Source organism: Eriocheir sinensis, chromosome 47 (genome assembly GCF_024679095.1).
Source record: "Eriocheir sinensis breed Jianghai 21 chromosome 47, ASM2467909v1, whole genome shotgun sequence".
Classification (NCBI taxonomy): Eukaryota; Metazoa; Arthropoda; class Malacostraca; order Decapoda; family Varunidae; genus Eriocheir; species Eriocheir sinensis.
In genome coordinates this window covers 3,532,098-3,547,097 of record NC_066555.1, presented here as the reverse complement: position 1 = coordinate 3,547,097, position 15,000 = coordinate 3,532,098, and the positions used below count along the sequence as shown (strand labels likewise).

At 48.2% G+C, this 15,000-nt stretch overlaps 2 protein-coding genes across 3 annotated transcripts in view; both read right to left on the bottom strand.

Annotated features, from left to right (window-relative positions):
• Positions 1–5,082, bottom strand: part of LOC126981280 (breast cancer anti-estrogen resistance protein 3 homolog) — a 155,161-nt gene extending 150,079 nt beyond the window's left edge. The window contains exon 1 of one of the 2 annotated variants that reach the window (XM_050832179.1): positions 5,061–5,082. In XM_050832179.1, the coding sequence (XP_050688136.1) occupies positions 5,061–5,067 (7 nt within the window). In that variant the 5' untranslated portion in view covers positions 5,068–5,082. Of the gene's footprint in view, positions 1–333; positions 645–5,060 lie in introns of those variants that run through there. The other variant, XM_050832175.1, reaches the window with a different exon arrangement.
• A 338-nt stretch (positions 5,083–5,420) lies between these two features.
• The window catches only part of LOC126981282 (innexin shaking-B-like), a 39,190-nt gene continuing 29,610 nt past the window's right edge, over positions 5,421–15,000 (bottom strand). The window contains exon 2 of the mRNA XM_050832183.1: positions 5,421–13,516. The gene's annotated coding sequence lies outside the window, so the exon portion shown is untranslated. The remainder of the gene's footprint in view (positions 13,517–15,000) is intronic.

Here is a 15,000-nt window from a genome sequence, read left to right as displayed (position 1 = left end):
ATAACAATCACAAAACACAATACCAATAAGAACAATAATAATGATAGTAATAATAACAATAATGAAATGATAATGAATAAAATATAAATAAGGAAAATGTGATGGTGGTGATCGTGTGTGTGTGTGTGTGTGTGTGTGTGTGTGTGTGTGTGCAGTGATACATACAATCGAGTGCAAACGTGTGTAGATTCTGGGTCAGGCAGTGCGAGAAAAAATAGGTTAGTGTGTGTGTGTGTGTGTGTGTGTTCCCTTAAACTGACACACCACCTTCATCACCACCACCACCACCAACACCAACACCAAACAACACCAACAACACCAGCTAACACTCACCCTTCTCCGCGCGGGGTCTGCTCTGGGCTCTCCCGCCGCTGGACGAGAACCTGTTACCCATGGCGCTCGTTGGGGTCCTCTTCCTCCTCCTTATATCCTTTTCTTCTCTAATATCCTCCCTCGTCCTCGTCTGTCTCCATCAACAGCGTGGCGTACATCCTCCTCCTTCCCTTACCAGTATATAACATCCACTAAGGCACAGGAATTCACTAGAAAAGGCACCACAAGTAACGTATCTCACACTACAGTCCATTCATTCACGTGACGAAGCTCTCAGACCGCGGCGGCGTACATCCACTCCCACTGACGTCTGTAATACCACTGTCCGAATGAGAGAGTTTTAAATGGGCGGGGAACTGAGGAGACCCGCGCGGCCTTTCCCCAGGGATGCCAAGTCACTCTACAGACTAACCCACGGCTCTATCACGCTCCCCATCTCCCTTATCTCACTTCTTTAACACCGTAGCTAAAGGGAAGTGTGATATCTATGGTCCTAGTGCATGGTGAGGTGGAGTGGGGGAGAGTATCAAGGTCATTTGGAAGACGAAGCTTGGGTCAGATGCAAGGGATCGAACGCCAAACATGCCTCCGTGATCGCCAAGGCTTGTGACCTCCCTGTTGCCTAGGCTCGCCCTCCATCGTCCGGCCTCGCAATGGCGTTAGACAGCACATACAGCCCAGCGAATATGGTGTAGGCTGTGTTTACTCTCTCTTATTTCTTCTTCACTCAGTGTTTGCGCCCGAAACTTTGGGGAACACACACACACACACACACACACACACACACACACACACACACACACGAGCCTGCCCATCTAATTGAATGTTTATGCTTGTTTATTGTCATTATGCGTTAAGTGCCGCTCGTTACCGTCGTTAGTTATGGCGCTGTAAAGTCCTGTATTTATTTAGCGAGGCTCGGCTACCTTGCGTTACCTCTAGCAGCGGAGCCAGGCCTCGTTAGCCGCTGTAGCAACAACAATAGCGAGCGAGACAAGTTTACGAAGCAGGCAACGAGGCATTTATGGCTGTTGTAATTATGGTTAAATTGATTGTAATTTGATGGTAGGTAATTTCCTATTTGCTTTTTACTCTTGACCGTAATCTTAGTAACGAAGAAAAGCATATCATTGTACCTGCTGTTATTATAGTGAAAAGGAATATAATTTGATGTCAGAAAGTTAACCTGCTTGTTTATGAATCTGTACGAAAATTTCAATATCAAGGTGGGGAGCATATCATTGAACCACGTGTAATTAGAGTGAAAAGGATTATAATTTGGTGTCAGAAAATTACCCTGTTTGTTTCTGCATCTTTACCAAAATCTTAATATCAAGGAAGAAGAGCATATCATTGAAGGTGTTATTATGAAAGCAGTAATACAGTCATTCCAATCCATCTGTTAAATTAACCCTGCATGATTAAGAAGATTCAAAGGACGGAACAACTACTCAACTAACAGTACTTAATCTCGAACTTATGACTCGTTGACTGAAGCTCCGAACCTCCACTACTGAGCTCACACAACATGATGGATTTACTTGGCTTACCTTCCGCTCAGCCCTATTGACCTCACTAAATTGGGGCAAGAAACTGTAAGTATATCATAATGACAACCGCTGAAGCACCGTTACCAGATTATCGTACTCAGAGCATAGTATTTACCGGTTTCTGACGCATAACTAATGATAAGAAACATCAGGAATTAACTATTTTAACGATAAATATAAATGAATCTCGTTATTGGGGACCAGGAGACAGTTTTGGAGTTGGATGTCGGTAAATATAAGAGTCTGAGTACGACTATCTGGCAACACTGCGCTGAAGTAATATCTTAATGGCTAAAATAAACACCAATTAAGAAACAAGAACTGGGGCTTGCATGGTGAGTGGTGGTTGGGTCATTGCGTCGAAGCATCGGTGTTCGTTACAAAACATTTAGTCTCGTTCTTGATGTAAAAGTTGGAAAGTTTCGTTTAGTCGGCGCAACATCTGTGGTCATATGCCGGTCGTTCTTGATGTAATGGGCCGGTTTAGTCCACGTGTCCAGCTCAGGTCCAGACCCATTAATGTTTCCTCACGATTAGGTTATCACAGGATAGGACATCGCAGACAAGTAAATGAAATGTCGATGAAATGAAAGAGTGAAGGGTCTTGTTAGTTTACGTAGCAATTTTCCTCCTCTTTATAAATAGTTTGTTATCAGTGCGTGAATGATACGGAAAACGACGTAGAAAAGCTAATGAGAACTGACCGAGTGTAGGAAAGCATTCACGTATCAAAATAAATTTATTCTACTTTCGTTGCTGTTTCTCAAGAGTCTGGGTCGTCCTCTTGGGTGCAATTAACAAGTAATATGCCTTTACTTCACAATACAGACATAGCTAGGCATTATCTATCTCCGTTATTAAATGTATATACCTATGTTCTATCATGCCGTTAAGTAGCCATGATCATGATGCAATGTCCCAGTTGTTATTTAATTAAGTACACAAATACTCTGGATCACGCCGCCCTACAGTCAAGCCCCAGCACCAGACACTCAGGGTTATATTTTAAAACATTTCGTCGCTCAAGTTCACGTATTTAACAAGGCTTTCGTAGGAGTTTGCGGCATTTTCAGGGGTAATTTTATGATCCTGGTGGTAGTTTGACCCTTCTCCAGTAGCATGAGCCTAAAAAAAACACTCTTTAGAATCCAATTGATCTCCTCTTTAGCCTTTCGAAATAGTTGATGTGAGAAGCGAAAGTGTCTTATTATACCAGCTTCAGGCCCAACACACACGACAAACCACCTGTATTTTCAGACGCCTCCGCCCCGCACATCAACCATTTCCCAAGGCCAGAAAGGAGCTCATTCTGGTTCTAACGAGGGCTCTTTTAGGTTCACGATAAAGGAAAAAGGTCAAAGTAGCACCAGGGTCATAACACTATCCCTGGAAATGCCCCAAACTCTTATTAAATCCTTGTTAAATGTGTGTGTGTGTGTGGCCCCGAAATGCTTGAGTGCACGGCCCGGCACAGTCCCCGCCACAAGGCCGGAGTTTTCTCGGGACCGTTTTCTGTCGCAGCTCTAAAGGGGGTCTACGGTGTTAAGTTTCTAGTGCTATTTATTTATTTATTTATTATTATTTATTATTCATTTATTTATATTGTGATATAATAAGCTCAAAAAATATATGAACGTCCAAATAATATCCATCACTGCCAAACAGTTAAATGGAGTTCTTATTACAACAATACGATTCATCTGAACAAACCCAAATTGACTGACTTCCAAAGCAATACGTTGCTAATAAAGATTCAACTAAATAGTGGCCTCTTTAGAATGGAGCTGTTGTCGAGCTACTGTTGTAAAAGAAGTTTCATAAAGGCCTTAACTCATCATCCAAAGCACATACACTTTCTGCATGGCAGTAACTGAGTTATTATAATTACAGTAATTATTATTATTGTTATTGTTTTCATCGTCGTTATCATTAACATTATTATTATTATTATTATTATTATTATTGTCATTATTATTATTATTATTATTATTATTATTATTATTATTATTATTATTATTATTATTATTATTATTATTATTTTTATTATTATATTAGTGGTGGTGGTGGTATAGTCAGTCGTCACCCAAATGTTCGAATATAGTAACAAAATGATACTGTAGCTTGCTACGCAAAGTTTCCTACAGTTTTCTATAGTCTACGCAACTATTTTGTTACAGAATGTTTACATAAGAGCTCAGCAGCATAAAGTCATGGGAAGTCTCCTGCCACACTTAACCCCAGGACACTTCTCACAAAAAGGATTTTCAGCAAGATTTCCACCAAATTTGCAATGTTTGCAAGACTAACAGTGTGTTACAGGCGGAACGTTACCTAGACGGTAACGCGTGTAAGTCTACGGGCACAGCCAGCCATGTTTACATTACTTTGGCAATGGGAAAATTCAGGATTTCTTCTTCGTCACAACAGATTCTTTCTCCATCAATAAGTAATAAGCACGCTAATCATTCTTCGCATCATAGTGAGTTTTTTTTTCCTCTCAGCCACTCAACCCTTACCGTTCCTCGGCTAAATTTCTGACTCTACCTTTATTACATGATTTTCGTTAGTTCATTAGTAACATAATGAGTAGAAATTAAAGAAAACACTAGAGGAACAAAGAATGAGAGAGCTGAGGCAAATGAGCAAGTTTTGCTATGCGTACCCACGAAAGAATAAATATATGGCGCCAGCAGGCAGCGGCCAGCGTCCCCACGGCCAGGCGCGTCGCTTCAAAGGAATTTTTTTTTTTAAGTTTTCCCTGATATCGTATTTTTTTTCTATTATCTGGTTATATCATCGTGTTTAAGGGAAATAGGGTGGAATGGCTAATCTTAGTTCTTATTCAATAATTCTTGCAAATGTCAATTATATAGATAAAAGTGGTTTAAATATTTTGGAGTCGTTTTCTTAATTTTTGTTCGTCAATTTTTTATTTCTTCTTTTACTGTTTTATTTTACAAACATATACGATTTATACAATCACTGCTAAGTCTAATGGTGCTAACCAAAACTGTCCATCTTGTACGAGAGCCAGGGAGGCATCCAGGCAATCTGGAAATGCCTTACAAAAGCTGCTAAGGCGCCAGAGAAACACTGTGTTTGATCAGACTGTAATTAGTTCACCAGTCTCTCTCGTTGCATGAATTTACCAGACAAACCGCTACACAGTAAACTTACCTGCCATCGGTCGGTCCTGCTTGACGGGGGTCGAAGATTCACTTCAGTGGTGAGGGGTGCCGAGGGAGGTGAGGAGCGGCCCGGGGCTTCCTCCGCCGCGTGCAGCACACACACAAGACTCTGGCGACAACACAGACAAACTTACAACAGCCGCCGCAACGCTGCTCGTCCTCGGTGCTCAAGGGCCAGGAAGTGCTGAGTAAAATACATTTTACTATTGCATTTTATTGTTCTGATACAAATCATTATCTACAAGTGGTACGATGTGGCATGTCTTATTTAATAATTATGGTAGTATTATTTATAACCATAATGGCAATAATGATCGTAATAACTTGCACTCCAGAATAACCACACAAATGGAAAAAGACGTCCCTAGTGCTATCAGGCCCGTGCCAGCGCTGGGGCGCCGCGGGCGATATGTTGACGCGTGCTGCCGCCGCCCCGCCGGCTGGGGCCCCGGGGCGGCGGGCGGCTCTCCCCGCCGGGCGGCAGGCACTAGCAGGAGTCTAGCCGGACACTTCCTAGACAGCAATTCATGGAAAGTATCTATAAAGTTTGGATCGTAAACATGGTAAATTGGCGAGTAACGCAGGGCAAACAATATGGCGGAGGGACCTGGCAGACCGAACCGCACGTCCCGATGAGGCCGGCCGCCGCCCGCGGGCAGCGACGCGGCCACTGGCAGTTGGTGGACGAGGCGCGGGCCGGCCCGCCTGCCGCACGGCTCCTGAGAGGCTGAGCCGCCGCCAGGCCCAGCCCACGCCCGGCCCCAGTCAGCGGAAATGCGCGACTCCCGGCGCCCTTGTGCTTTCTATTCACGCTGTGTTGAAAGCACGAGTCTGGCCGCACGCAGACACCTGCGTGAGGGGCGGCCCGGGGCGACCCCGCCTGATTCAGGCGGAGACCCGGGTCGCGGGCTGATAGTCAGCGCGGCCCTAGACGCTCCTTCGTCAGCACGTGTCCCCGGGGCGGCCGCCAGCCGGGGGGAAACAGCCGGGGACGCTCCGGGTAGTGAGTCTTTTGGAAAATATTAGCGCATAAAAAGTAGCGGTGCGTGACAAGGAGCGTCCAGGGCGACAGGGTGTGATATGCATGATTCACAGTGGTGGTGAGACGGGTCAACAAAACGGTTTTGATGGATGTTCGTATTCGGCTGGAATGTTACGCTTCATACTTCACCAGTAGGCAGTATTGGGGCTTCATTTAATGTTATTAAGCTTAAAATCCTCATAGAGACCTTTCCCTCAGAACATGGGTGCAAATACATAAAACTAAAAAGCTTCACAAGCAAAACAAACATGTCAGAAAACACACAAACTCGGGCAAGAATAAGAGCGACTTTCAGCACAACAGCCACTGGTCAACAACGCACAGACCTGTACAGTTAACAATTTTTTTGTTGTTGTTGTAAGCCACATTATCGGTGCCCTGAGATCTTTCAAGCTTCCACGTGAAGAGTTGTCAAGACTCAAGAGCATACAAAATAGCAAAGTTACCCCGATCCACAGAGCGCCGCCGTCCCTTCCAAGAAAACCAAAGCTAAACGTTCTCTCAGCAGGAACCCGCGGGCGCCGCTCGCTCTCTCTGTCGCAGTCGCCGCCGCTACAAGAAACAAGAGTACTGGTCACCCCACACGGTGGAGATCTGTTAAACTGTCGGCGCTACACTGCTGCAGAGAACCGCTGTATGGGCGGGCGCCTCCTGCTCAGTCAAAAGCGAACCTCTTATAAACGCGTCTAACGAGACTGACACTACCGTTACAAGTATAGTGGAAATGCCTTTGAGGAACTTTTCTTAAAAGCTACTGCTACGAGCCTAGTCTGGCCTCACAAGCGGCTATGTACAGCGTCTTGGGACTGGCTATGTGGGCAGCTAGCGTCCGCTTGGTCAACTTGACTATTTATACATTATGTAGATCGGGGGACACAATTTTGATTCTTTGATTTTGATAACTTTCCCGGGGGCACCACAATCTTCTTGACGCAAGTGGGAGGTAGTGGGCAAGTGTGGAGGAGTGGCGTGGAGGAGGTGGAGGAAGAACATGGAAAATGAGCAGGAGAGGAAAGACACGAACTAAAACAAACTCAAAAACACACGGCAATAAACTCAAGACAATAATCTAAACGCAGACAACGTACACACATTCAAACTCATACTCGCGGGCTTGCTCGTGGCACACCGCTACTGCACATCGTTCGTTTACGGTGTTCCCTTCTCGGTATCGGCGGCGAGGTCACCGTCCACCAGCTACCGTGGGGCTGCGGCCGGCCAGGTGGTGGTGGTGGTGGTGTTGGCGGCACGACACTGCACACGCGCTGTACATTCGTCTCTCAAATGACACGTATCGCCTTAAGGGTAGATAGACTTCATTTGTTTGCCTTGAGGCCATTTGTTCGGAGGAGTATTATTTGATTATTAAGAGTACTTTCCCCTCGCCGCACGTGTGTCGGCGGCGAGGAAGCGCTTATGGTTGTCTCCTACGACTAGATTTCTACATCAGCATTGGAGGAAACGGATGAAGCAGAGGCTGGTGGAAGGTGAACCATACGAACCTTGGGGGATACGTGGTCGCGTTAACAAGGCACGAGGTGGTGGCTAGGAAGGCACAGTACGAACCGTGACCAGGACCTTCTAGCAGTGCCGCCACAAACAGAATGACAAGGGAATCCATCGACCTACGAAGGTGTCGTATTTGGAGTGAATACTGATTGATCATTGTAGTTGACTCACACACGTCAATCACTTACTAGGGTTTCTACGTTGCCTGCTCTTGAGTGTGTCGCCCTCCGGCAGCCCGGGTGTGTGGCGGGGCAGGCCACCAACCCGCCGAGCTGCGACGCGCCCGCCTCTAGAATGCGCCGGCTACTCTGGGGCGAGTCGCGTGGCTCGCTGTTCCGAAGCTGTCTCGTGAGGCTCCAAAGGCTTCTTTCTCCATTCGATACCTTGGCTGTTAAATTTTTCCCTGCGATGTGTGTGTGTGTGTGTGTGTGTGTGTGTGTGTGTGTGTGTGTGTGTGTGTGGCATCAATTATTTACCGTACTGGACTGAGCGACACCGCCGATGATGAACTGGACCGCACGAGTGTCTGAAATGGTGTGTGTGTGTGTGTGTGTGTGTGTGTGTGTGTCGGCTACACGTGGGTGTTTAAACCGAAACCAAGTGACTAACTCGATGCGTGGGCAGGCGTGGGGGGCGGCGGGGACGGGCGGGGAGGCGCGGTAGCCGGCCTGACCGTCGCCGCGCAGCCCCGAGCCGCGCCCCACCGCCGCCGCCACGCCCGTCAATGATCGCATGAAGGTGATGCTCAGTCGCTACCATGCGAGGTGTCGTGGCAACCATGTCCAGTACTCGACCACTGCGTCCTCGAAGGAGAGGCGGGTGTGGGGGGAGGGAAGGTGGAGGCGCCGGGTGACAGACAACTGGCAGATGAGTATGTACACGGTCGTGGTGATGATAACAACGGGACGATGACCGGGCGGGGCGAGGGCGTGGCGCGCTGGGAGGGGAGACACTAAGCCTCTCTGCTCTAATTATTACTGTGTGAAAACAAGGACACAATGTCAAACTGAAACGAGAAAAGTTTCGCCCCGCTGTCAGCACCCAGCCGCGGCGTGCCTGGCGGCCCCGCGTCCCAGGGGCCTCACGTGCGGGGCGAGACACGACAAAACATGACCGACAACACAGGTGCCACTAGGACTAGTGCTCGACTATCGACATTTCTCAACGTAAAAAGAAACTCAAATGTGCAATTGGTAAAAACAGACAAACTGTGGCTTAATTGTTCATATAAACAATAATCGTGAAGCAGTCGCCTACAACGACGACGTTGACAATAATTCAATACATTATGTGGCTGACGGCCCCCCTGCCCCCCTCCCCTCGGCCACGGGGGGCGGGAGCACCATCGCTCTTGGCCCCCGCGGGCAGCCTCCGGGGCCTGGGGTGCCCCAGCCGCCGCGCTGGGCCGCCTGGGGAGGGGCGGGCGAGGGAGGGATGTCGTGCACCATGACTGCCCTGTGTGTCAACAACTGCCTACCTAGGGCGTGTATAGCAGTGTGGTGGAGTCAGTACCGACTAAATCAACGGAAAGGCACAACTAGCAAGTCGGAAAAACTATCGCTTCCACTTTATTATTATTGTTTCGTCGCGCAGCCTCGCTCCTCCCGTGCTGGCCTGTGTGTGAGCCTCGCGGACCGGCGGCGACAAGACCATCAGTGTGTGTTGCTTGAATGCTAGTGTGTTCTCTCTCTCTCTCTCTCTCTCTCTCTCTCTGAGGCTCAGCGATAGTCTTGCCTTCTTTGTCATTAAAACAGTGTTAAATAACCGCAACAGTTTGGGTGACGGAGGGAGCAGTCGCCCCTCCTCCCCGCCGTCTGCCACACGCCTCGAACCACACGGCTTAATTTACGTCTCTAGTTCTCTTTACTTACATAGGTACTTAATTTAACGCTCGCCCGGGTGTGGCAGCGTGAGCGGGCACCCCTCGGCCCCCGCCGCTGCTCGCCCCTATGGCACGGCGCCTCATTGACGGGATAACAACAGTAACAAAAAATAGTGTAAAGCGGGTGCCATAGGAGGTGCAGCGGGTCCTTAGCCGGGCCAGGGGAGGGGAGGGGGGGCCGACACTTCAGCTCGGGGGAAGGGTCAAACAGTAATATTAATTGTATTATCATTAAGGTGCATTTACAGAGGTGGCAGTGCATAGATGTTATTGAAGAACTCTCTACAAAAATGAATTATTGCTTTCTTTGTAGGATCACCATGCAGCTTAACTTTCACAACGAACACAGGACTGCTAAATCGGTAAATTCTTCGATTTTTTTTATAGTAGAGCAAGAAGGGAAAATACATTTTTTTTTACTTGACTACAAAACTAAGGGTACAGGAAGCAATATAACCCAGTCAGTTACTCACCACACTACTTAATATAAAAATTATTGAGATAGAGAAAACAAACAGACTGATTCGGTGGAGAGCACTGGCAGCAGACTCGTCCAGACTCGAGAACACATGAGATAACAGACAAGCTACAATTTTTTAGTAATTTTTTTATTTTCGTTTTTATCATAGGCATGAGAACCCACCTACCCGACACCTACGGCTCAGCTACACCTTCAAGCGTGCCTAAGGGCGCGGCGCGGCGTCGGCTGCCGGGCGGGCGTGGTGCTGGCGCGGGGGCGCGGCCTGGCGCCTCGCTGCACTCATGGCCGCCGACACTTGCGACACACGCAACAGAGGCGCCAAGCGGCCATGACTGCAGCAAGGCGGACGGGCCCACGCCGGGACCCGCACGAGATTGAGCAGCGTAAACCAAGGTGTCGACTAGCAGCGGCGGCGGCGGCGGCGGCGGCGGCACTAGAGACGCTACGGCAGCGAGGCCTTAAGACTCATCGTTACGGAGCTGACCAATCACCATCATCATCATCATCGTTATTATAATCAACATTAGTATTTTGTGGAACTTTCTAAAAAGAGTCTTCAAAATTCGAGAAAACTATCCTATTATTGTATATATATCAATAGATATATACATATACTTACATATATATGTATATAAATACACATATATACATATATTCTAAATAGAATAAAGTAATATTTATTAAAAACAAATGGATTCATAAATTTATAAATGGTTCACATGTGCCACACCGAAGAGCGATCCGGAGCTTCAAAAATAGTGATGTTTACAAACGTGTGGGCAAGTGAAGCTCCGAGGCGCCGGACGTGGCCGCGTCAGCCTCAGTAATCCTATGAAGCAAACAATGAAACGATTCTGTACACGAAGAGTCAGGAAAATATGATGAAACTGTGAATAAGGAAAGATTCTTAAAATTGACCAGAAACGGTTTTAGTCTACACTGGAAATGCTCTATAAAGTCCAGCGGCCCAGCTAATGTAGCTGGGCGCGTTCCCTGATGGCCGAGGCTCGCCCTCCGCCGCCCGGGGCCCAGCCGACCATAGGCGGCTGGAAGACCATCGTATGTATGATTATTATTTCGTTTGTCCACTTGCGTGTGTGTGGGCGGGGGCGGGGTGTGTCAGGGGGAGGGGGTGCGGCGCGCTGTGGGGGCGGGGGCGGGGCGGGAGGGAGTCAGCGGCCCGCCACACACTCACACACACACACTCACACACGCACACACAGACGCTGCCGCCTCAGCACTCAGCAGGTTCAGTCCGTGGCCGCGCCTGCGTCCTGCCGCGGCGGCCACTTACTTATTTTCACTAAGTATGGCTACGTAGTAACTCGGGAAAAATACATGTCTTGTTTATGGACAGTGTATATAACATTCCTTTGGCTCTGCTTTGCACCGACTGCTTCCTGCCGTTAGCCAGTCACTCGGGTCCTGGCGAGGGCGGGCCGGACTGCCTCGCCTCGCCTCGCCGCCCTGGCAGGGAGGGAGAAAGGGGAGCGCCGCCCCTCGCCGTCTGATCGTCGGCAGCCCGTGTGTGTGTCGTCACCGCCGCAGGCTGTTGTGCGCACTGCTGCTGCTGCTGCTGCTGTTCTCATGCCACGCAGCCCCGCGCAGACAAAATGGTTTCAGGTTTTGGAATTGTAACTTTTCCTTATTTCTTTTCTAATTGTCTTTTCATGGTTTCTGTTTTCTTTTTATATTTTTTCTTCCAATGTCACTTTGGTTTACGATGACGATGATTTCAGGAGTGTGTCTTTTGTTTGCGTTTTCGTCTTTTCCTGCGTCGCGCGCCGCGAGTCCCTGGCGCACGACGGTCACTGAGCACCGCTCGCTGGATTATTGTACTTTTATTTTACTTTCTAAATTTTATCTCAGAGTCGTCGGTAGACCGTCCGCGGCTGTGCTGTCTCTCTAGTACTACGGAACACTACGGATTATAATTATTATGTAGGTATATATGTATAGGTATGCAATTTAATTTTTTACTCTTCATTCTATCAGCTACGGGCATAATAATTTCCTCTTCGTTTGTTTCACTGACAATCGCGGAATCGTCACTCGTCGTCCTTCACGGTTGAACAGTCACCTCACGCTCACACTGCACAGTCAGTCACTTCAGGAGTCGCTTCAAACTCTCACAGTCACTCGTGGTATATCAAATATTTCTTTTTCTCTACACTTGTACAAATAGCATTGAAACTTTCATTTGGCGAGACTTGTTCCCTGACGTTGGATTTGCAGACGTGTGGTTGGACACTGAGGTCAGGGGAAGGGGGAGGGGGTATAGAGGGGAAAATAGGGGAGGATGGAATGGGGGGAAGAGGGGGAAGGGGGGGGGTCCCAGCAGCTGTATGTATGTATGCTTGAGGTGGGGTGGGTGGCAGGCGTGTGCGTGTGACTGATGAAGGTTGTGTGTATGTGTGTGAATATGTGCGTGTGCATGTGTGTGTGTGTGTGTGTGTGTGTGTGTGTGTGTGTGTGTGTGTAATTGCTATATTTCTTCGTACAATAATATTTTTCCTATATGATTTCTTTTTGTGCTTGCTGAGTGCGTGTTTTCGAGTGCTTTTTGTTTCCTTTTTTCTTTTTCCTTGCGTCCGGGGGTCGGGTGAGTGGGGGGTGGATCGCTGGCTTGCTTGCTTGAAGAGTTCCCCGGAGACAACGTACAGGAAACCGACACGTATGAACAGAGTAAGCCGAAAGCTGCGAGCGTGTATGTATGTATGCAGGGAGGTGTAGGGCGGGAGATGGATTTTGCTCTAATACTTTTCACCATACATAACAAGAAGCTCCTTTAGATTAGAAAACCAAACTCACTTAGACTCCCATCTTGTGTCATACGTATAAAAAGAAACAAGATATCTCCAAGACTATTATAATTACAAGTTAAAATTATTCATCAGTGTAAGCGAAGCGAGTCGATCATTTCACATTGTACTTTTCCTGTTTGAGTTTTTAAGAGTTTTTTTTTTCCTGTGATACTTTCTTTTCTTCTGGCAACACTGCGGCGACAGGCTGTGTTGTGTTGTTGGTACAAGTGATGGCGATGCGTGGAGGAGGCGATGGATGGTAGGCAGTGTAGCAGAAGTAGTAGTAGTAGTAGTAGTAGTAGTAGTAGTAGTAGTAGTAGTAATAGCAGTAGTATTAGTGATGGTAGGTGTGTGTGAAGCTAGCGACACAAGCATCAGAAGCTGGCTGGCTGAGAGGCTGTGACGAGCGAGCAACAAGCGAATACACAACTTCTGGCGCGGAGGGACTTGGATCTGGGAGGGGGAAGGGGCAGGAGAGTGGTGGTGGTGGTGGTGGTGGTAGTGGCGACGATGATGGCGGCGGAGGCAGCAGCGGCGGCGGCGGCGGCTGTGATGGTGATGGCGGAGGTGGTGGTGGTGTTGTTGTTGGTGGTGTTGGGAGTGGTGGTGTTGGGGGGGGGGCGGAGGGGATGCGACACGGGCACCGGCAGTCTTGAGGAGGTGGAAGGACGCGGCAGGTGGTGGGTTGAGGCGTGCTTGCCGTGGCTTCCGCTGACTGGGACACTACCTGAGGAGAGAAGAACACCTGAGAGGGCTGGTTGAGGGAAGGATGGAGGGAAGTTGGGGAGGAAGGGAGGGATGAAGGGAAGGAGGATGGTAAGGAAGTGGGGGAGGAAGGGAGGGAAGTGGGGTTCAGGGAGGTATTGAAGGAAGGAAGAGAGGAGGAAGGAAGGGAAGTTGGGGAGGAATGGAGGGAGGGAAGGAGGATGGTAAGGAAGTGTGGGGAGGAAGGGAAGGATGTGGGGTTGAGGGAGGTATTGAAGGAAGGAAGCGGGGAGGAAGGGAGGGAGGTGGAGGGAGGAAGGGAGGGGAGGTGTGGGTGAAGGAAGGAAGGAAGGAAGAGAGGTATAGAGTTGGCGTGGGTATGCAGGAAAGAGGGGGAAGAGGAGGAAGAGGTGGAGGAGGAGAGAAAAACTAGCATGAACATTTATTTACCTGAGATAGGCTAATTGAGAACAGGAGGAAGGGAAGGAGAGAGGGAGGGAAGAGGCGTAGAGTTGGTGTGGGTTTGCAGGAGAGAGGAGGAGGAGGAGGAGGAGGAGGAGGAGGAGGAGGAGGAAAGAATCAACATGGACATTTATCTTTTTCATCTTAGGTCACAATGTACAAAGCAAATCAAACATGCTTCTATAAAATCATTTCTCTTCCCTTCCCTTTCCCTACATTCCCTCTTTTTTCTTTCTTCTTGTTCTTTCTCCTAAACTCCTAATCCATCTATCCTCCACACAGCCTTCCTTCTTTCTCCTTTCCTTTCCTCTTCCTTCCCTTCACACCCTCTTCAACCTTCCTTCCTATGCTCTCTCCTAACCTCTTCATCTTTCTTCCTTTCCCAATCCTTTCTTTCTCTCCTTTCCCATCCATTCCCCTTTCTTCTCTACATTCGTCTTCTCCTTTTCTTCCTTCCACAGCGCCTTCCTTCCCTCTCTTTTCCCCTCCACATTCTTTCCCATCCATTCCTCTTCCTTCACTCCTTTTCCCACCTCTCCTCTTTGCTCACTCATTTCCTCCCGCATGACCGAGCCTTTCTCCCACAGAATAAAATGTGGGCCAGGGAAGAACCAGAGAGATCAGAGTGGACCCAGGACTTTGCCCGGACTTTCTCCTCCCTTCCCTTCCCTTCCTTTCCTTGCCTCGCCTCCTCGCCTCGGCCAGTCCACCCTCACTACTTAACAGTCAGGTCCCGGCCGAGAGGAGTCCAAAAGTTTGCTGTTGATGCTAATTCCATTTTATGCCCAGAATCCTAAGCAACCTAATAACCAGCAGGAGTTTTATTTGTTTATGCTCGTGATTTGGGCTTTATTTTATTACTGTACTGGGTCGGGTTTGGATAGTTTTTGTGGGGCGTGCTATGTAAGAATGGGTTAAAACTTGATAGGGACGAAAAGTACATATATAATGGGTAAAGGGAAGGAGTGGAGGTGTAGGGGTGAGGTTGGGTTACTCTCGTCATGCTAGAAATAATTAAAAAGATGGAAAAGTTACTATGGGAAA